This window comes from Lobosporangium transversale (genome assembly GCF_002105155.1).
Source record: "Lobosporangium transversale strain NRRL 3116 chromosome Unknown BCR41scaffold_13, whole genome shotgun sequence".
In the NCBI taxonomy this organism is placed as follows: Eukaryota; Fungi; Mortierellomycota; class Mortierellomycetes; order Mortierellales; family Mortierellaceae; genus Lobosporangium; species Lobosporangium transversale.
In genome coordinates this window covers 451,720-472,182 of record NW_019028991.1, presented here as the reverse complement: position 1 = coordinate 472,182, position 20,463 = coordinate 451,720, and the positions used below count along the sequence as shown (strand labels likewise).

The following is a 20,463-nucleotide window of genomic DNA, read 5'->3' as shown; positions in this document are numbered from 1 at the left end:
CTTCGTGAAACTGTGGTTATGATCTTAGTATCTCAATCAAGGAACCTGCAGTTGATCAACAAAATCTACTCAGGATTTAATAATTTCAATTGACGTCGTATTCGCCACTCTTAACCTTTTCAAAATACTTTAAATGAATTTTTTTTATTGTGAAAAAATATTTAAACAATGCTAATTATACTTCGCTGGAGGAGGCGAGAGATTGAACGATCTGAAGACTTGTCTCCAGCACTTCCTTTTGCTTAGCTGCGACAGCTTCAGACATGGGTGGCTCGGGCGGTGTGGCGCATGTTGGATTGTAGACAGAATCAGAAGGTTTTTTAGTTTTTTTTGATATTTTTGATACAATCTCGTTCGAACATGCCTCAGACTTAGCTCCATGCTCATGCTCATGCTCATGCTCATGCTCACGCTCATGCTCATGTCCCATCATATCTGAGTCCGAATCTGTCTCTCCCTGAGCTTTCTTTGCCTTGCGCAAGAGTTCCTGCTCCCGGCGCAGCTGTTCGAGCTCTGCTTTCTCCGTTTGAATCTTCAATTGCTGAAGCTGTTGCTGTCTCTCGATCTCTCGTTGTTTTAACTGCTGCTGATGCATCAATAGGATCTGCTTCTCTTGTATCCGCTGCTTCTGAAGCATCAGCTCTTGATCCTCTTCTTCCTGATACTTCCTCTGCTGATATATCAACTGTTGTTTACTAAAGGTCACGAGGATTGCTGTAAAATCATCATACTCCTGTATGGATTCTGAGTATAGCCCTGTGGCATTCTCGCGATCCGACAAAGTATAAACTATTCGCTGGTGATTCCAGCCTCGATCAATTTTATCGCCCACAAATTGACAAACAGTGGCGTTCTGGTCCTGCACCTTCCCACCACGCTGAACATAATCCCAGAGTCCATCCGAAGCCATGAGGAGAAATCCCTGCTGAATATCAGTGATGTCAATGAACGTTATATCAGGCTTGCAACTCAGCACTGGGTTAACAGGATCAAGCTTATAAAGAACATCTCCAATGCAGGCGCCAAGGTTAACAGAGGCGCAATGTCCATTCTTTGTCCGGAATGGGATACCGTACTGATTTGACTCGCCATCCTTGACACGAATTCTGGCTTCCTTCAGTGACTGGCGATGCTTCTTGTCGTTCTTTAAATTCGGATCAAACTTGATGATCTTATCGTCATGTGTCACAAACTCTCCACCATTAGCATAGATTGTTTGTGCAAGTCTCTCTAATGATGGCGTATGGTCTTCACTATAAAAATCCACATTCCAACGGCCTACAGAATCCCGACTACCCATCATAGTCCTTGAATCACCCAGGTTTAAACAAATGAGCCACTTATCGATAAAAATATTGACAATCAACGTTGTACCATCACTTCCCGGGTCATTTATAATTTGCTTCGCTTTAAAACGCAGGTACTGCTGCTTCTTGTATTCAAGGTACTCCTTATCGATCAAGCGAATAGCCTCTGTGATCTGGTTCTTGATTAGCTCCTGTACTGATGGCTGAGAGAGGTCTGTAGGCTTATATTTCCCAAAAATGACCTGCAAAGCCCCTGGTATTGTTGCAACTACAAATGAGGAGCAGGCTCGGCCGCCGTGGCCATCTGTGATACAGAACAGTCGTCCTAGAAATCCCCCTCCCTTATGCTTCAAATCTGCAATTGCGTAACCATCCTCACAATCGCCCTTAGGTAGGCGTTCTCTACCACTATTTCGAAGTCGCGGGTATGTGTATCCCGTTTGCTGCTCTATCGCAAATGTAGAGGGCTCCTGTGTGAGATCAACACCAAATTCGCCTCGCCGATCAGGGAAATTGTTTTCTTGTGCGTTTTTCCCCCTATAATCAGTCGTAGATTATGAAGCAATAATAATAATAATTAGAGACAGCGAAATGAGATCAAGCTTTTTTTAATCCGCTCAAGACTATTCACATACTTGAGATGTCGCATGTATTCTCCGGTCTGTGAGGGGTTGATAGAGAGTTTCATCAGAGCCGCTTGATTAATTTCGGTATCATATACATATCCTTTTGGTAACTTCTTAAGTCCATTAGGAATAGAGTTCTTCCGTTCAGGTGCTTTTGACCGGGAGGATGTGGTTATATTGGGTGATCCTGTTCTCGTCCGCTTTGAGCTAGCAAGGGACTGTTTGTGGTTATTATGGTGATTTTTGGAATTCGAACGACTTCTAGAGGTATAAGGTCGGGTATCATCCTCCGAGCTATCCGAGCTCAAGGTATCTGACCATCCAGAAACTGATTTCCTCTTATTATTTCTACTTGTTCCCTGGCTCGTCTCATTGCTGGTGGGTTCCTTTGTTTTCCGTTTTGCATTCGATGTTGAGGTCACTGTTGTCATTTTGGAACTTGATCTAGATCTGGATGTAACTTCAGTTTTTATCTTTCTTGGTTTTTTTGATAGAGGTACTATAATAGAATTCAAAATCGCCAAAGATGCTAATCAGAAAGATGTTCAAATATTATCCATATTTCCAATTCTGTATTCCTTTGGTTAACTGCTAAATTACCTGGTGGTGGTGAGTTATTAGAATCTGACTCGGTTGCATCCGAGTCATTGCCGTTCAGATGAAGTGAGGGATCTAATGCACTGGGTGCCATCCGATAATAGGTAGTGCTGCTCATTTTTTTCTTCTCGATCGGCTCAAATGTGCCTAGATTATGGGCGGTGGTCAAAGCTGTGGAGATGGCGCCTTGGACTGTGCCCCGTGGTGTTTGACCACTATATTCCGAACAAAATAAATAAAGAAGACAGCAAAGAGAGAAGAGAGCTTGTCAATACATTACTTCTAAGGAACATGAAACTTGCGTTTAAATTAGCTGTGCATGTCAAAGACCGTGTTACGTACCCGAGACTAGCAAGCTTATAATATCGTATACCTTCTATTGTTATTGTTGTTAAAGTGGTATAATTGTTAGTCGCTCCAGCTGAATTCTGATGTCCATACACGCGTAAATTGAACATGCATTAATTGAATTTCGCCTCTTCAATTATACAACTTTTTTTGTCGGCCTTCTATTCTGGCTTTATATTCAAGAGCATACCAACTAAATCGGTCGCACTCTGCCAATGGTTCCCACGAGCAACTAAGACTCGTGCAATGGCAAGAAAGAGTGGATGCTTCAGTTGTTCAGGCGACAAATGAAATGCTGTTAATTTTGGTAATTTCGCCTTCTTGGACAACTTCGGAAGCGAGCCTCCCAACTGTGATGGAGGCCTTGCCTTCGGCTTTCGACCCCTTTTTGAAGAAGACGACGATGTGGACTTTCCTTCAAACGTTTGTAAGCCAGTTGTATTCTTTATTTCCTCTTCTGGCGCCACGGTCGCAGGATTAGAATAATCCTCCAAGTGTCCTTTTGATTGTGCTGATGCAGCCGTTCCGAGAATAGTAGAAGTAGTGGTAGTGACTGTAGTTGGAGCCAGCTTGGTAGTCTTTGGCTTTTGCGTTGCAGTTTCAACGTCGTGCTCGCCTGAATCGCTCTCGCTACTATTGTTACTAATGGGAGCATACAGCAGGGATGGATGGGTAGAAGTCGTTGCGTGGACAACGGAACCCATTGTTTCTTTCTCACACCGCCTTTTTTTTCCTGTGCGTACAGAGAATGTAGTTTATTATGCAGCAGAGGAATTAACAACTAAGAGGGAGAGAAATCAACAAGAAACACATTGGTGTTGAAAAAGTATGGGCAACAAAAAAAAAAAAAAAAAAAAAAAAAACACGTCCCTTCCTTTCGTACACATTCAATCCTGATGGAAGTTTCTTTTCAACATTCAAGTCCTTTCTTATCGCCCTCATTCGAACATTAATGCTCAACAAAGAACACACAGCTCATGGAATTGGGTCTACAAGAATATATTTTATAAACAATCAGAGTGGGGAGTTGATTTTCGTTTCGTTTGTACAGGTACAGCTTGAAATAAACAAAGGTTCGATTTTCATCCTTTTTAAAGCAGCTGCAGATCATGAATAGCCCAGAGTAACGACGACTGAATGTTCATGGGGAACGTGGTCAACAGCTGAAGACACAGAGGCTGCAAGTATTCGGGCCTAAAGAAAATAAGCGACAGTTAGACATTGGAAAGGTACTCAGTGAAATCAGAAGAATGCAAAAGAGACAAATATGATACGAACCTCATCCATGGCGCTTCGACTTCTTCAACCTCAGCTTCAGGCTCAAGCTCGTCAGGATAAAGCGATGATGTATCATCGTCATCGTCACTAGAAAGGACTGTTGCAGCCCTTGTGGGCTCGGATGCAAAGAGAACGCTGCTCACCATGGAGCGGCGCTCCTCCGGATCATCAAGCCTTACGCTGGAGATTTCACTCCGGTGACCTTCTGAAAAGCTACCCTTGATGTTACTAAATGTATCATCGCTTTTACCACCAACTACACGCGGGCTAACAATATCACTTCCATTTGTATCCGCCTCTTCATCCTCTGGCTCATCATGTAATGGTACATCACCGCGCTGCTCCATAATTTTCTTTCGAGTCTCTTCTAATAGCTCAGCCAGCCTTTCTTCGACGCGATCAAAAACCTCAAAAGGTGTCAAGGGGGCGATCTTGGTGATTGACTCTAGCAATAGCTGAACAAACTCGAGGTGATGAGGACGCTTCAATGCTAGCTCTAATACCTGCCAGAAAAACTCCATCACCAGAGTAGGCAGTGCAGGGTACTCTTGATGATGATGCGAGGCGTTAGCATCCTTATTAGCTGACTCTGGGCGTGGCCTCAACGGAGGAAGATCCGTTAAGGAGTTGATACCATAAGAGATCATGTTCAACAGTGATCCAGAGACACCAGGGTTACGGAACGATTCGAGTGTTGGGTCCTGGAAAGCGTGCAGGAGACCATTTGTGATGTAATTGACGCCTTGCAAGTACACATCTCCATCGGCTGCTGATACAAATTCACCAAATGCGACGTTATTGCTTCTGTCAGTATTCTCATCAATTGCATCCTTGAGCAAGAGAATAATAAGCTCAAATGGTGCGCTGACTTTGATCACCTGATCAAGAAGCCATTGATAGCCTGAAGAGAATGCAACTCTATAAAAGGTCACATCGTGAAGTGTAACTACAGAGCGGTGACCAATATCGTCATCATCTTCGACCTCGTCTTCTGTAGGGACCACATAAAACTCGCGTGTCCTCAAGGGCTCTCGGGAGTTGTATGCGGTGTAGTAGTCGACTACATGGCGCAGTGCATCTACATTTGTTGCTCTGCAAGGGTGGAGAGGAAGTGAGGGAGCTCCCTTCAGAAGATAAATAGATTCTTGACCTCCTGGAGGGAATATATAACCCGGTCGAAGCTCCGAGGTCTGTAATGGCGACATGCGAAGATCACGGAACTTTTTGGAGCCATAAAGGTTACGAGCGATAGCGAGCTCGCAATGATCGCGGATTTCGGCCTTGACTACTGCTACGCGACACATCTGCTGCAATGCATCACGATCAAATTTGAGAATAGCCTGGTCATCTTCGCGGTCCTCAGGTCTCAATGACTTGGACATCTTTTCCAACAGCTCGGGCTTATTCTGACACATTTGTGTGATCTCTTCCTGTAACAATGCTGTAGTCGAGCCCTTCAGAGACAGACGACCAGCTTGACTCATGACATCGAGGCCACGGCGCAAACGTGTATCCAAGGAACTGGTCTGGAAATCACGGTCAGAACACCAACTGCCGGTATAAAGTAACCGCAGAGACGACTCGAACGCATAAAGTTCTTGTGGGTCTACACATTGAATCTCAATCACCTGCGACCCATTTGCGTCTTTCTCATCAAGGAGGACAATCGCCTTTTCCCCAGTGTTCTTGGTCCCAGCCAGCAGAGCCTCGAAGAGCTCGCTCTCTCTAGAAAGGATCCGTGAGTGCAGATGAAGCGATTTTTTAATAGATCCAGGTACCTGAAGGATCACAGTTACATCGCTGTAGAGACCTTCTTCAAAAAGGGCACGACTTGCACTCAAATGTGGCATTGGACTCGGTGAGAGCAATGGCTCAGGTGTAAGCACAGGACTGCTTGTTGTGGGCGAAGAGATGGACAGAGCGGAAAGCCGTTTCGCAGGCGGAAACGAGGGCAGGAACGAACTGAGATCCCTGTTCATTCCTCCAAAAGAACGTCTCTTTATTTGAGCGCTGGGGGAGACGGGCGACTGTGGCGAAGAGAACATGTAGACAAGCAGATACAGAGACAGAAGCACTATGTGTACGAAATAGGGAAAGGGAAAGAAGAAGAGATTGGTTGCTGCTAAGGATCGTTCTGTTTATGGTATATTTGGGTATATGTGGAGAGGGAAGAGTGGAGTGGAGAAGGTGAAGCGTGAATACAGACAAGAATACAAAAAAAAAAAAAAAAAAAATAGAATGGAGAGTAAGAAGGAATGAAAAAAAAAAAAAAAAAAAAAAAAAAAGATCGCTCTTTGCATGGACAAAAGATCCATTGCCACGAGGACTTTTCTGTCCACAAGGGAGTTTACTGGGGGGCGTGCATCCATTTTGTGCAACAGTCTGACCTCACAATGTATAGACACAGACAGGGACTGTAAACTCTCTGGTATAGTTTTCAATGTACAACACATGCACACACACAGCAATGGGAGATCAAAAAACCAAACTTAGTGACGGGAAGAAATCACCCGCCGCAATGACAATGCTCATCCCGTCGGTCGCCTCCCTGTGATCGTTTCCCAGTTGGCCAATCCAACACTCCATGCCATTAACAGACTGGAATGTCGGTCCCTCACAGTAACGTGCAGTTGCGTCTGGTTCAAAACGAGACTTTTTAATGCATTAAGTTTTTTCGACAGGACTTCAAAAAAAAAAAAAAAAATAAAGTAGTCTTCGGGCTCTTCAACTGCCAAAAGCTCGAGATCCAAACAGTCTCTGAGTATTTATACCTGACGTATAGTAACTCCACAATCATGGCGTACAAACCCTGACTTCGGAAGTAAATGTGAATGAGTGAAATAATGGTTCATAACCGAGGTGTAATCACGTGTAGAAGATCGACGATCGCTGATGCTGTGTTAGGGAGTCTCAATTGCCATCTCCATCACTCGAATAGAGTAAAGCCAGGCCAGTGCAGTGCAAAGAATAATACATGAGCTAAAAATTGCTCTTATGGTAAGGAAGGTCCTTGGCGGTGACACCCCTTCTTCTTCTTCTAACACCCTCTACCTAATCCCCAAATCCAATCCCGTCCTTGACAGGACTCTTCATCCTTCATTTCGGTGCCATTCCTCCATTCATTTATGTCAACTCGAGTTTGGTCTGATATTTCCCCTTTTCGACCACCTCCCGCATTTTCTTCCTTTCCTCGCCTTCCCCACCCCCTCACCTCCAGCTTGAACAGCCGCTCCACATCCAAGGCTTGACGCCTTTTCACCTATCCATCATGATGAAGCAAACAAAAGCCAGGGCCGTGTCAGTCTCCTCACATCCAAAGTCCCCTCCGCTGGACATGACAACCGTAGCAACAACTGCCCCACCTGAATCTTCACAAAGCAGCCCACCCTCAAGAATATTCGGTCTCCAAGATGCACCCTGTTATTACCCCACTCCCGAGGAGTTTATGGAGCCGCTCAAATTCATCGAGAGTATCCGTCCAGAAGCTGAGAAAGCTGGCATCTGCAAGATCATCCCACCTGAAGGCTGGAAGCCGCGGTTCTCACTGGACACTGAGGTATACAAAATAGACATCCAAGAGGATGTCTTTTTTTTTTTTTTTTTTTTTTGTGATTAGGTGTGATTCGTTCTGTTTTGTTTTGTTCAAGAGGCAATGGAGGCTTAAATTCTTTCAAAACAGATGCTTCGCAACCATGCTTTCTTCTAACATACTTGTCTTCCTGTTGAAACGACCATGGCATTAGGTGTTCCGTTTTAAAACGAGGATCCAGAAACTAAATAGCATGGAAGGCGAGACCAGGACCAACCTCAATTATTTAGAACAGCTGTACAAATTTCACCGCCAACAAGGACATCCCGTTCTTAAGATTCCACAATTGGATAAACGTCCGATCGATCTGTTCAGGCTCAGGAAAGAGGTTACAGCTCGAGGAGGATATCAAAAGGTATGAATGAAGGACAGAAGGGTAATTGTCCTTGTATTTATCTATTTATACTTCTAATCATGTTATGGGCATGAGGGAGGAAAAGGATATCACCGTTAAACGATTGCTGATGAGTATTAAAAAAATATAAAAAAAAAAAAAAAAAAAAAAAAAAAAAATGCTCATCGCCTTTCTCGATTAGGTCACAGCAGGGAAAAAATGGGCAGAAATCGGGCGCGGGCTTGACTATACAAGAAAGCAATGCACCTCACTTTCAAATGCCCTTAAATCAGCCTACCTCAAAGTCATCTTGCCATATGAGATTTATTTATCAAAACAGGGTAAAACTGCATCCGAAAATTTTCCAAATGATTTCAAGCGGGAATCGAGCTCAGATCCCACACCTCAAAGCTCACAGGATTCTCCCGCAGCCAGCGTTATTGCTATGCCTGAGACTCGAAAATCAAAACGGATTAAAAAAGATCCAGTGTCCTGTGCTGGTGAGTCTTCATTGTGAATACCGGAGAGCTACAGCTATCAAACAAGCAAAGACTCTACTCTGAATATATCGTTACTAATTCATAGATTCTGCTGAGCCTATTTCAGATTCGCAGCCGTCATCACCATCAAATTCGGAACGAACTTCGAGTGAACCACTATCAGTTAATCGCGGAGATGACGACGATGATAGCTCAGACGTCTGCGAGATTTGTCACAAGGAATGTGATCTGGACAGGATGCTTATTTGTGATGGCTGCGAGCTTGGATACCATACATACTGTCTCACGCCACCACTGCAAAATATCCCTAAAACGGATTGGTACTGTGCAAAATGTCTTGTGGCAGGCGACGATTTCGGTTTTGAGGAGGGTGAAGAATATTCTCTCCATAGTTTTCAACAAAAGTGCAATAACTTCAAACAGAGCTGGTTCGAAAAAGCTGGGTTCGAGGATGGCAAAGTACCTGAGGATACTGTGGAGCGCGAATTTTGGAGACTTGTTGAGAATGCATACGAGACTGTAGAAGTAGAATATGGTGCTGACTTGCATTCGACTCAGCATGGAAGGTGAGTAATTATCTATTCAACGGGCTAAAATACCATGTAAGAGCAAAAGGTGATGAAATTGAAAATTGACATTCCAGGGTATCTATTGTGTTTTAGTGGCTTTCCTACCTTGGAGAAACACCCAACAGATAAGTATTCAGCCCATCCAGCCAACCTCAACAACATCCCAGTGCTTCCTGAATCACTGTTTTGTCATATCAAAACGGATATTTCAGGAATGATGGTTCCTTGGCTCTATGTAGGCATGTGTTTCTCAACCTTTTGTTGGCATAACGAGGATCATTACACATACTCCATTAACTATATGCATTGGGGTGACACAAAGACCTGGTATGGGGTCCCTGCTTCAGATGCTCTCAGGTTCGAGGATACCATGAAGAAGGCTGTTCCTGAGCTCTTTAAACAGCAGCCTGATCTGCTGTTCCAGCTAGTAACTATGCTTTCTCCAGAAAGATTAGTTGCTAATGGCGTTAAAGTTTTGGCTCTAGACCAGAGGCCTGGACAGTTTGTTGTGACCTTCCCACAAGCGTACCATGCTGGGTTCAACCATGGCGTAAGCATCTTTATTTCTTTGAGATCTTTAATGATTTATCTCACATTGAGAGACCAACCAGCCCTAACGTCGTGTTGTGCTTGTTTGAAATGTTGAGGCTAGTTCAATTTCGCAGAAGCAGTCAATTTCGCGCCTCCTGATTGGTGTCAATTTGGACTGGAATGCGCCCAGCGCTATAAAGAACACCGTAAACACCCAGTCTTTTCACATGATGAGCTTATTTTAACCACAGCTCTCAATGACACAAGCATCGCTACTGCCTATTGGTTACAGGACGAGATGAGGAATCTTTTAGATCGAGAACTTGCGCATAGACAAGTTGTTTTAAAGAAATTCCCAACAATCAAAACACTTTTGGAAGAGGAGGATAGGCCAGAAGAGGAAATCCAATGTGTTTTTTGCAATGCATATATATATATTTCACAAGTTGGATGTCAATGCACAACCAAGGTCACTTGTCACGACCACATCAATGAGGTATGAATTATTTTGAATTGTCATAGGATATCATGGTGCTGTGCGCCTATATGACTAATTCCTAACATCTATTTGTTAATTTACAGCTTTGTAAATGTGATATTCATGGCCGATTCATGCGTCTGCGGTACTCGGAAGAAAAACTGAGAGAGATCACTCAAAGAATTATTGATACCGCTGCAATTCCGGATGCATGGATTGCTAAATACACTAAGATCATGATGGAGACCCGTGTGCCGTCTTTGAGGCTTCTTCGGTCGCTGATTAATGAAGCTGATAAGATACCATTTCCTATTGCAGAGGCTGCGCGCCTGCGGAAATTCATGGCTGTTGCGAATGAATGGGTTGAAGCCGCGACAAAAGTCCTGGTTCGGAAGCACTATCATCAAGGACGGAGGCTGACAGATCGTGCGCAAGGCTCAACCGGAAAACGACTGGAAGATCTCCAAGAGATGCTTCGTCAAGTCGAGCGTTTGCGATTTGACTGTCCAGAGATTAAGCAACTACAGGAATCGATTGAGATGATACAAGGCTTCTTAATGGATGCGCAGAGAGCGCTAAGCAAACCTGTGTATGACCTAACAGAGTGTCGTGAGCTTTACGAGACTGGAGTCAGTATGAATATTACTATGGACGAAATTGACCAGCTGGAAACAATTGTAACAGACCTTACTTGGATCGAGCGAGTGTCTGCAAAGGGAGTTCTTCAAGAAGATTTTCTACTGATTTGCAGTCTGATTGAGGATGCAGAAAGGAGTGGTGTTTCGTCGTCCAATCCGCTTTTAAAAGACCTTATCAAAAAGAGAAAAGCAGGCATAGCATGGGAAGAACAAGCGAATGAAATCCTCAGCAAGAACCCAATAGACCTCGATGAACTGCAGGCAGTCATTGAAACTGGGCGAGGCTTCCCGGTTCCTAGGAATGTTCTTTCTAAGGCAGAACATCTTCACAATAAGGCAATGGAATGGCAAAAGACTGTGGAGCACCTCATTACAAAGTCTGCAGAGCCCAAGTACGAAGATAGGCCGCTTATATCGGAACTGAAGCGAGCATTGAAGATCGTCGACAGTCTTCCCATCATTATGGAGCACAAAGACATGTTTGACAAACAGTCAAAAAAGTTTGATGATTGGTTTGCGAAATGTCAAGAGCTCTTATTGCCGTCTAGTTCGAAAAAGTTTGTTGGAATCGAACTGGAAGAAACTCTCGAGGACATGAAGCAAAATGTAGAAGCCTGCACAGCTGACGAGAAGACACCAATTAAGCAAGCAATTACATCGAATGGAGACACGGGAATTGCCACGATGGCGTCTGACATAAACGATGTCTCTTTAGACTATAAAAATGAGGGACGCTTATCTTCGGTTCACGGCGAGTCCAGTAGAACACACATCTTACTAAAAGAAAACCAAAGTCAGCCAAAAAAATCAATGGAATCAGGCGAAATGAGTAGTATGGATGAAGACATTCCTGCGACAACATCAAGATCACAGAGTAAAGAGCATTCAGGACCAGAAGCCTCGAGCGACCCTGAACGTGAGGACCAGATTTATTGCTTGTGCCGCACATCCGAGTCTGGCATGATGGTAGAATGTGATGAATGCCACGAATGGTATCATGGCCCTTGTGTCCGCGTTACGAAACGTGAGGCCAACACAAAGTCCAACTATATTTGCCCTATTTGCAACTTAAGCCTGGTTATTCGACGCGACAAACCTCGACCCACATTAGAACAGCTTGTTAAGATCTTAGAAGATGCGAGGGAACTTCGCTTTTTCACGCCAGAAGTCCCCCTGCTTGAATCAATTGTCAATATGGCAATGGCATTTAAGGATCGAGTAGATAAGTTCTTAAAGAAGGATGTCATTATTCAGGAGAATATCCTCGAAGTCAAGGCATACCTCCGTAAGATTGAAGGCCTCGAGATTGACCTGCGTGAAGAGCGTGATGCCCTTCGAATGCACGTTCTTCGACTCTGCCCATCATCTATGCCCGTCCCTTCAGTTGTACTTTCAACCTACCCCACAGCTCCAGAGCTGTCAACTATTAAATCACAATGCATCTGCAACCAACATGCATCCTTGGGACCTTCAACAGTAGTGGATATACAGCATGAAGGTGGCGAAGCCATGATCCAATGCGGACTATGCAATGAATGGAACCATACTATATGTGTTAGTCTCGATCTGGAGCAAGTACCGAAGTTAACTCGATTCATATGCCCTGTGTGCATGATTATACGAAAGAAGCAATATCCGCATGGACTTGTACATTATCCTGGAGAAGGTAAAAGAACATGTCGCTGATAAAAACTTAAACACTTATGCGCTCTTTTCTGGCGACTAACTCTCGTTTAATCTTTAGTACAAGCGAGAGCAGCAGCGCGTGTCCAAGCCGCTAAGGATGCAGGCGATGCAAAGAAAAAGAAACGTAAGCCTAGTAGAGATGCTATTGATCCGAATACCGGAGTTGCTCTTCCAGCACCATCGGGTACAGAGGGAAAGAAGAAGCGCCCGTATAAAAAACGAGAGAAGACGGAACTATTAAAAAACGACGAGAAAGTGTCAATTAAGCGCCGCAAGTCTTCTGGAGCGCAGTCGATTATTTCAACAGTCTCGACTGATACTAATGGATCGCCAACAACGCTTCCATCGTTCAGTGAAGGATTTTCATTTCCTCACGACAGTCCTTCAACTTCTTCTCATTCACCACAGCAACACTCGCACCAGCATATTCCACCCTCACAGAGGGTTCCATCGCACACGTTACCATCTTATCCAAGCGTACATGGATTACCACTTCAAGCGGCCCCTGTATCATCTCACTATCACACATCGTCACCTCAACAACATCAATATGTTACCTCCCCTTCTCTAACCAACGGTACATATCGACCATATCAACCTTCGGCGGCAATCCAGGGGCATGCGCCTCAACATCCTCTCTCTCGAGGTCCATCACAATCCAATACATACTCTTATCCCCATTCGCACCCACATTCTCCGCCTCCGTCTTCACATATGCGCTCCCATGCACATTCACCTCCAAGTCATGAACAGAATTCTGGAACACATATCTACGGAGCCCACTCGCTTGGTTCTGTCCGACAAGGGCATTATTCTCCCTCGTCCCATGATCACCATCATTTTAGTTCAAGTAAGAATGACCGGTGTACTGATATTTTGCCGCACCCAGTCAGAGATGATCTCTATAATGACCGACATTCGCGCTATGTGCACCATCGCTCATCATTGCCTCCTACAGCGCCTTCTCATGCACGTTCGTATTCCGGATACAGTAATAACAACAATGGACCAGCTAATTCATCTCTGCCCTCGGTTCTACCGCCCATGAAAAATCATCACCCTGCTTCTCAAGTTCATGGACTTGTTGTTTCGTCCGAAACAGAAGCAGGAGGGGGGACGGGCGGAATTATCATTGTGAAGGATGGTTTTTTACCATTGGAAACAGGGAGCGGTGGCGAAACAGAGACGGATGATGATGAAACACATCCTGTAGCCTCCACTGTTGGTCCATAAATATGGCCATAATAATTTGGAAATGAGCTGAATTAAGTAGTAGAACTGCATCATATACATTGTTATGTTGCCTATGTGTTTATGCCCTCATTTTGAAAAGTGTATTATATATTAAACATATTCTTAATGATCTTTGAGATGCGCCATGTAAACGTCGTATTAATCAAATTCATTAAATAATGATGACGGTTTGGTTCTGGATAAATCCATGCAAACGTCTTTTTTTCCTACTTTCACTTCTTTTCTCTGGCTGAAGATTGCGTCCTCCCAGATAAACTTCCAGTACGTACTTCTTTGTCAAATATTGGTGTAAATCTCGCATGAGATGTGTCAGTTATTACAAAAATAAAGCCTACTGAAAGGATTGCCAATAATCAGTATTTCAGCCTCCAGTTGTGGTTTTTGTCGTGATGAAACAGGCTTTGGATCAACAAGCAACTGTATCTATGGTGTTTTATTTCCGAATAGCTTATAGAGACCAACCGAACAACCACCTGGGAAGCTTGACCATAATTTAAAATAGTTGAAGGCATCTATGGTTCATGCCTCCGTCTTTTAGTCTCTTGCATTTGAACTATAGAGCTCCGATCATGAGCTTGTTTTCGAACGTGCGGCTTGTCTTTCTCTACACCAGTGTCATCCATACTATTCTCCTCATCAATTTCTTGTGGACCATCGCTTGATAATTGATCGTCCTCGCAACTCTGCCCATTGCCTCTGTGTGGTTGTGCAGATTGTTGCTGCTGCTGCTGGGAATAGTGTTGATCATGTTGGTAATGATGATATTGCTGCGATTGCGGTTGCTGTTGTTGCTGTTGCATTGGTTGCTCTTGAAGATGAAGATGTTGGAGCTGGTGCTGAGTTTGGTGTGCTTGAAAACGGGATGGAGGGCTCTGATGGCGGCTCTGTTGCTGCTGTTGATGTTGTGAGGGATGATATTGAGGCTGTACTTGTATTTGTGCTCGCGTCTTCGAATCGACATCCATGTGATGATCAGTTGACCGGTTCCTTTGTCGATCTGATTCTTCCTCCTCCAACAATTCATCCTCATCTTCATGCTCGTATTGGGACTCCATTATTTCACCCTCCTTGCTTGGGTCTGAGACGGTCAAAGGGAAGGACATCTCCAGTCGACACTCTTCTCCTTCACGAACGTATTCAGCAATAACGGTAATCGTACAAGATTCGTCCTCGGGGCCAGGGGTACCCTTGAGTTCACCCTTGTGCCATTTCAGCCATGGTGGAAGCCAAGGACTACTAAATTTGGCAGCCGGACCTGAAAATCATAAAAAAGAGGAACGATAAGGAACAACATCTAAGTGTGAGATATTCCGATAAGAACAAGATAACCCAGAATAAAAGTTCAGAAATACTTACATGACATCTGAGCATCCCAGATACGAGGCGAATATACATAAGGGACACCAACTCTAGCAAATTTGATAACCTGTCCTGCAATTCGACTCGAATACTCACGGAACTCCCACCGCACAGGACTGGTCTGCTTTCGGACCACGCCCATGCCTCCGCCTGCGGCAGCAATGGATTCAGGTCCAGTATTATTGTCGTGGTTATTATTAATGTGGTTGTTATTATCGCTGTTGCCATCATTGTTGTCATTTGATGATAAATTCGAAATCTTTCGAGCTTCAATGTTCCAGACATGATTTCCCTTAGATTTTTGTTTCTTGCCATCTTCATTGAATCGAGATATGTACCGATGTTTCCATAGATAGACTTTGACTTTTCGAAGTGGAAGGATATCCTCAGTCAGACCGTTCGCTATCAGATCATCATGGAATGCATTCGTGAATGCTTGGATCCGGAATTTGAATGGGCGGAAGTCCGTCGACATTTCGAGACGCTCCATTTTCTTAGCCATTAATGGTTGATGACTATATTTTTTTTTAAAGAAAAAAAAAGGCGTAAGTGAGAGCTCAAGACTTTAGAACTTAAAAATATTTGATTAACGAAAACTAACAATAATCATGAACGGCTTCGACATCCTTAATCAAGAAGATCGTATTACTTACATGTGGTCACCCTTTGAATCGCAAGCATTTACTATTAGTGCATGAAAACAAAGGGATTGAGGAATCAGAAGATGCATAATAGGGTTCCAAAAAAAAAAGGGTTAGCAAAACAAGAAAAAACTATATCATGTCCTTTCTTTTTGTTGTTATCGTTGTCATTGTTGCTCTCATCCTGCATGAACTGCAGCTTTGTTTGTATGCCCTTTTTTTTATGTAGGGTAAAAAAACGGAAAGAAACAATAAACACACTCCCCCCGTTTTCATGGCAATGAAAAATCTTACAATCAGAGCAAATGCGCTGTAAAAACTTGAAGAAAATATCATCTAACTTGGTCACGACTTCGGGCTCGAGCGGTGCATGGAACTGAGTCCGTGAGCCTGTGTTGTCAGTACGCTGCGTAGAAGTCGCCATTCCCCCTGTCGCTGTGATTTCGCGTTTACCACTACTGCCAACATTACTGCTTCCAGTATTGATACGCGTAGATGTGGATATCGTTGATCCGATGAAAGTAGTCGTAGCTGCTCCTAACGTAGTTTTAGAAGATGTGGAGGATGCAGAAATATTTGATTCTCTCAGAGAAGCCCTTCCTGAAATGGTGGTAGAAGTTACAGCGGCAGTATCATTGGTCAAAGTGGCAACTATAGAAGTGCTTGACAGATCACCAGAAGAAGCAAATGTTCTGATCTCTCTATCTTTATAATCTTGGACCTGTGGGTCAGTATTCAAAAATGGAGGCAGAATAGCCCGAGGATCTGCTTGAGGGGATGGGCGTGTCATATGATGGTGCTGTGAGGAGGGCTGCCCTTGATGATGGTCACTATGATGCTCCGAACTCTCTAGACGATGCCCCTCGATCGAATGTCGATTGTGATCATAGTGCGAAGAGTGGTCGTGTGACGAAGGAGGATGTTGAATATGATGCTGATATCGAGGGCGTTGTGATCGGTATGGCGATTTTTGATAGTTGTGATGATGCTGGTCAGAATAATATTGAGTTGGTGATGGTGGGGAATGCGGACGATAATGATGTCCATGAGGCTCTGATGCGTGACGATGATTACTATTGTATAATGACGCAGTGCTTCCGTGGAAGCCATTAGGGTACTGGGATGAAGTTGGATTATGATATTGCGAGTTCTCATGGTAATATTGATGATGATGTGGTAGAGGGTGCTCAACTGTAGTCGGTGATTGATGAGATGAATGGTAACTTTGGCCCTGAGACAAGGATGTGCGACCCTGATGGAACGTTGACTGGGTTGGCCCGGATGAAGGCGCACCAATTATTGATGGAGTCAATTGGCCTACATAGTCAGAAGAGATGGATACATGAGGAGTTCCGGGAGGCGGGGCAGAATGTTGCTGGTATTCATCGGCACTCTCATGCAAGTAAGGCCGACCATTACTAATAACGTTGATGCTATGGATGGCACCATTCACGCTGGTGGCAGTGCTCAATAACTGATGGTGTGCTCCTATGCCTTCTGCCCGTTGCTCATGAGGATGCTCGCTCAAGTCTTCTGGTGGATATTGATATACTTTTCTGGGCGTAGGTAGGCTGCATGCTGATTCAGAGCCTGATCTAGACTCTGGTCTAGATAAAGGTCCAGATGGAGGAGCTGTTATTGTTGTGTTACCCTTTACTTGTGATGAGGACAACGGTCCCGGAGATCGCGGACTTTTGAAGGATGAGGAGGCTCTTTTGTAGGATGATAAATGCGTTGTTTGAATAGGATGAGGGATTATCGATCCATTTGGCCACTCTCTTCCTCCTCCTCCTCCTCTGCGACCTAGTCGCTCCTGACACCCAGTTTGCATTTGAGAAAACCCCACTTGACGCTGCTCATCGTGACTAGATGAGCGCTGTTTAAAAGAACGAAAAACCAGAACACAGACACAAACGAGGAAGGAACAAAGGAAGAGAAAGGACAGGAATGACAAATATCAAGTAGAATGATGTTAATACCGAATGAACAGTGAATGCAACGACCGAGGCCTTGCAGAGTCGAGATAGAGGGTATTTGAAAGGAAATTAAGGGAGTGGGGCCCAAAAAAATTGTGTTTCTGCATATATCATTTATAAATATATTTGTCGATAATGTATCAGGTAAAGTAAAGCAAGATCGGGTGCTATTCTTGTTGGTCTATGCTCATTAAAATGCAGAGAGAGGGGCGAGATTGTTGACAGAATCCAACCAAATGTGGTCCTTGTCCCTTGCTTTCTTTTATAAGCGAGAAAACAACCAACTGGTGGAAAAAAGTACAAATACAAGATTATAAAAAAAGAAGCAAGGAGTGCTCATGGAGGGAGAGACTCTAAGACTGGCTTGCATCGATTGACAATAGTTAAGGTGATAAACTCTTAAGGTAGCGTGTTTTGAGGATCGAGAGCACAAAAAAAAGAAGGGGAGGAGGTAAAGGTTGTCAGAAAGCAATTTTTAACTTGCCTGCTCGCGTTCACTATCATTTAACAGACGTTCCAGGCGCTCTACAGTTATTTTAGCGTCTTGCAGCAGATGGAGGGTATCGGATATGGAGCCTTGAGAATAACACAACCTTGCATTGTGCGAACAATCCACAAGACTTGAAATATTTTATAAAAATAAAAAGTAAAAAAAATCGCCGAGATGCAACGGTTATTATACAGTGGAAGTAATTCGCCGAGGCACCGCCATAAGGTCAAATGCATATAATGCATCATATGGTAATACTATTGAATATCAATGATCTTCATCTTTGTGAATTAAGGTAAAAAATTGCTTGTTGGAGGGACATTAATGACAAATTTTACCTGGTGAAGAGGGAACTCAAACTGCCAACTGGTGAATTCATTTGAGATGATTGTTGGACGGAACAAGAAGAGCTTTAAAAGAAATAGTGAACTAGTGGATTACCGAGCTGTGGAGATGAGAGCTATCCAAGAAATGGGGTGACAACAGGTGGGCTGTGCAGAATGTTGATGAAAACAAAAAAAAAAAAAAAAAAAAGAGATCCAGAATAAATATTTACAGACCCATTTAGTTGAATGAGAATACTTAATTTACTACAACAAAATAACGTTTTGCTGGGAAAATGTAAAGAAAAGAAAAAGAAGCGTCAGGAACATCCAGGAATAGCACATGAAAGGCTTTCTTCCCAGTCTGGAAAGAGAAAAGGAAGAAAAAAATGAAGGGATGGGAAGGAGAGAGGAGGAGAGAAGGAAGGAGAGAAGAAAAGAAATCAAAGACACAGACATTGAAATGTCTTTGATTTAGCATTGCTTTAAAAGTCTTTTTTTTAGCCAGCAGATCAAAATTCGACACCATTGCATTGATGATAAGCAAGGGGGTAAAAAAGGAAGCAAACATCAAAGTCCTGTTGACGAGAAGACGTGAAAGAGAACAAAGTGAGAACTGAGATAGAACTCACCTTTGGATTACAATAATAAAAATAAATGCTATCGTGAAGAATAATACAATGATGAAAGAGTCACAAGTAATAATCGATAAATGAAAATATAGTCGTGGTGATGGTGAGATCCGATTACGAAGTATGAAAGAAACTCAGTAAGGAGAAACAAATGAATGTCATAAACTGAACGTTAGCAAGTAGGGAAAAAAAGAGAAAGAGAGAGAGAGAGAAAGGGAGAAGAATAAAAAGAAAAGAAAAGGGTGTACAATCAAAACTTGACGTTCTTCTCTCCCTCCTCCCCTTGATTGATTTCGAGGAAAAAAAGATAAAAGAAAAATAAGGGTGTGAAAGAAGAAACGAAAGAGTGCGAGTATATAATATGCAAATGGCTTTTCTTTTTCTTTTTCTTCTTAGTGCTGCCTCGTGTGAGAATATGTCATATCTCTATCCATTCGAGTATGGACAAGAGGAAAAAAGAAGAAAAAAAAAAGGGTTTGTGTTTCTGTGTATGAAGGTTGACTTGGGTTAGGTTTGGACGTGAGAGAAGAAAAAAAGAGAAAGTATGAGCAGAAAGGGGTTTGGGGGAAGAAGTGGAAATGGAAAAAAAAGAAAAGAAATAATTAAATAAACAAACTAATTGAATCGAAGGTATTCATTCGATAAAACAGAATTAAAGGGCACAACAAACAGAGGCGGAAAGAACACAGTTCTGTTTAATAAATATAAAAATTGAGCACTCGTGAACAAGCAAACAAACATCTCAAAAAATATGTAGTCAGCAATAAAATTATTAAACTGGTCGGAACCCTTGTTACCAAGCCCAGTACAAAAAAAAACACGCCATGATCTCCATCCCCCGCCACCCTTTACTCATTGGATACAGTCTCTCCCTTATTACGTTCATTTAATTCTGTGAAACTCCTTGCAATCCCTCTCTGCGACACTCGAATTGTCGCCGAGGTGGCAACCTATAGGAACACACAGGGAGGCCAAACTTTTTAAATTTTCAATTTACTGCGAAAAAGCACAAGGAGAGTCCACGCTGCATTCTCTTATTAGACAGGTGCATGGATGAATTCTATTTTTTTATTTTTTATTTTTTGCAAGTTAATCTTGATTGGTACAGTTCCCAAGTACGCAACCGAACACTACCCGACAATGTGCAGGTCATCAAAACATAAAAAAAACAGAAACAACACAATCGCGCCTGATCTCCGCTAAATAAGGCAAGTTTAGGCAATTGTTGTATAAATTATATATAATATGTTTCTCGATGTTTTTCGTAACAACCACATTCGACCACCCAGGAATGTGAATGATAAGGG

The 20,463-nt window shown here is 43.2% G+C and overlaps 6 protein-coding genes across 6 annotated transcripts; 2 read left to right on the top strand and 4 right to left on the bottom strand.

Annotated features, from left to right (window-relative positions):
* Positions 1–175: 175 nt before the first annotated feature.
* Positions 176–3,582, bottom strand: BCR41DRAFT_395082 (hypothetical protein; the record flags this gene model as incomplete). The annotated part of the gene is made up of 5 exons (XM_022028700.1): positions 176–1,844; positions 1,943–2,432; positions 2,534–2,745; positions 2,873–2,906; positions 3,069–3,582. 5 exons carry the CDS (start codon positions 3,580–3,582, stop codon positions 176–178), a joined length of 2,919 nt encoding a protein of 972 aa, XP_021882608.1.
* A 387-nt stretch (positions 3,583–3,969) lies between these two features.
* Positions 3,970–6,201, bottom strand: BCR41DRAFT_395081 (hypothetical protein; the record flags this gene model as incomplete). Its single annotated transcript, XM_022028699.1, has 2 exons — positions 3,970–4,072; positions 4,157–6,201. The coding sequence occupies 2 exons, from the start codon at positions 6,199–6,201 to the stop codon at positions 3,970–3,972; spliced, it is 2,148 nt and encodes a 715-aa protein (XP_021882607.1).
* A 784-nt stretch (positions 6,202–6,985) lies between these two features.
* Positions 6,986–13,879, top strand: BCR41DRAFT_421168 (PLU-1-like protein-domain-containing protein). Its single transcript, XM_022029990.1, has 8 exons — positions 6,986–7,712; positions 7,900–8,100; positions 8,282–8,579; positions 8,686–9,145; positions 9,242–9,698; positions 9,801–10,175; positions 10,262–12,461; positions 12,540–13,879. Exons 1-8 carry the CDS (start codon positions 7,425–7,427, stop codon positions 13,712–13,714), a joined length of 5,454 nt encoding a protein of 1,817 aa, XP_021882606.1. The 5' UTR covers positions 6,986–7,424; the 3' UTR covers positions 13,715–13,879.
* On the bottom strand, positions 13,833–15,736 carry BCR41DRAFT_34866 (hypothetical protein). Its single transcript, XM_022023334.1, has 3 exons — positions 15,696–15,736; positions 15,092–15,609; positions 13,833–14,990 (listed from the first exon to the last, which is right to left on the bottom strand). The coding sequence occupies exons 2-3, from the start codon at positions 15,594–15,596 to the stop codon at positions 14,248–14,250; spliced, it is 1,248 nt and encodes a 415-aa protein (XP_021882605.1). The 5' UTR covers positions 15,597–15,609; positions 15,696–15,736; the 3' UTR covers positions 13,833–14,247.
* A 776-nt stretch (positions 15,737–16,512) lies between these two features.
* On the top strand, positions 16,513–17,456 carry BCR41DRAFT_369737 (hypothetical protein; the record flags this gene model as incomplete). Its single annotated transcript, XM_022026482.1, has 2 exons — positions 16,513–16,813; positions 17,302–17,456. The coding sequence occupies 2 exons, from the start codon at positions 16,513–16,515 to the stop codon at positions 17,454–17,456; spliced, it is 456 nt and encodes a 151-aa protein (XP_021882604.1).
* A 1,282-nt stretch (positions 17,457–18,738) lies between these two features.
* On the bottom strand, positions 18,739–19,159 carry BCR41DRAFT_34811 (hypothetical protein). The gene has a single exon (XM_022023225.1). The coding sequence runs from the start codon at positions 19,093–19,095 to the stop codon at positions 18,784–18,786; it is 312 nt and encodes a 103-aa protein (XP_021882603.1). The 5' UTR covers positions 19,096–19,159; the 3' UTR covers positions 18,739–18,783.
* Positions 19,160–20,463: the final 1,304 nt, after the last annotated feature.

Coding starts and splice junctions, on each gene's coding strand:
- BCR41DRAFT_34866 (XM_022023334.1), bottom strand. CDS start 15,596: ATGGCTAAGAAAATGGAGCGTCTCGAAATGTCGACGGACTTCCGCCCA. Junction 14,991..15,091: donor CTGGGATGCTCAGATGTCAT/GTAAGTATTTCT, acceptor TATGATTTTCAG/GTCCGGCTGCCAAATTTAGT.
- BCR41DRAFT_421168 (XM_022029990.1), top strand. CDS start 7,425: ATGATGAAGCAAACAAAAGCCAGGGCCGTGTCAGTCTCCTCACATCCA. Junction 8,580..8,685: donor AGATCCAGTGTCCTGTGCTG/GTGAGTCTTCAT, acceptor AGCCTATTTCAG/ATTCGCAGCCGTCATCACCA. Junction 9,699..9,800: donor ATGCTGGGTTCAACCATGGC/GTAAGCATCTTT, acceptor TGTTGAGGCTAG/TTCAATTTCGCAGAAGCAGT.
- BCR41DRAFT_34811 (XM_022023225.1), bottom strand. CDS start 19,095: ATGTTTGCTTCCTTTTTTACCCCCTTGCTTATCATCAATGCAATGGTG.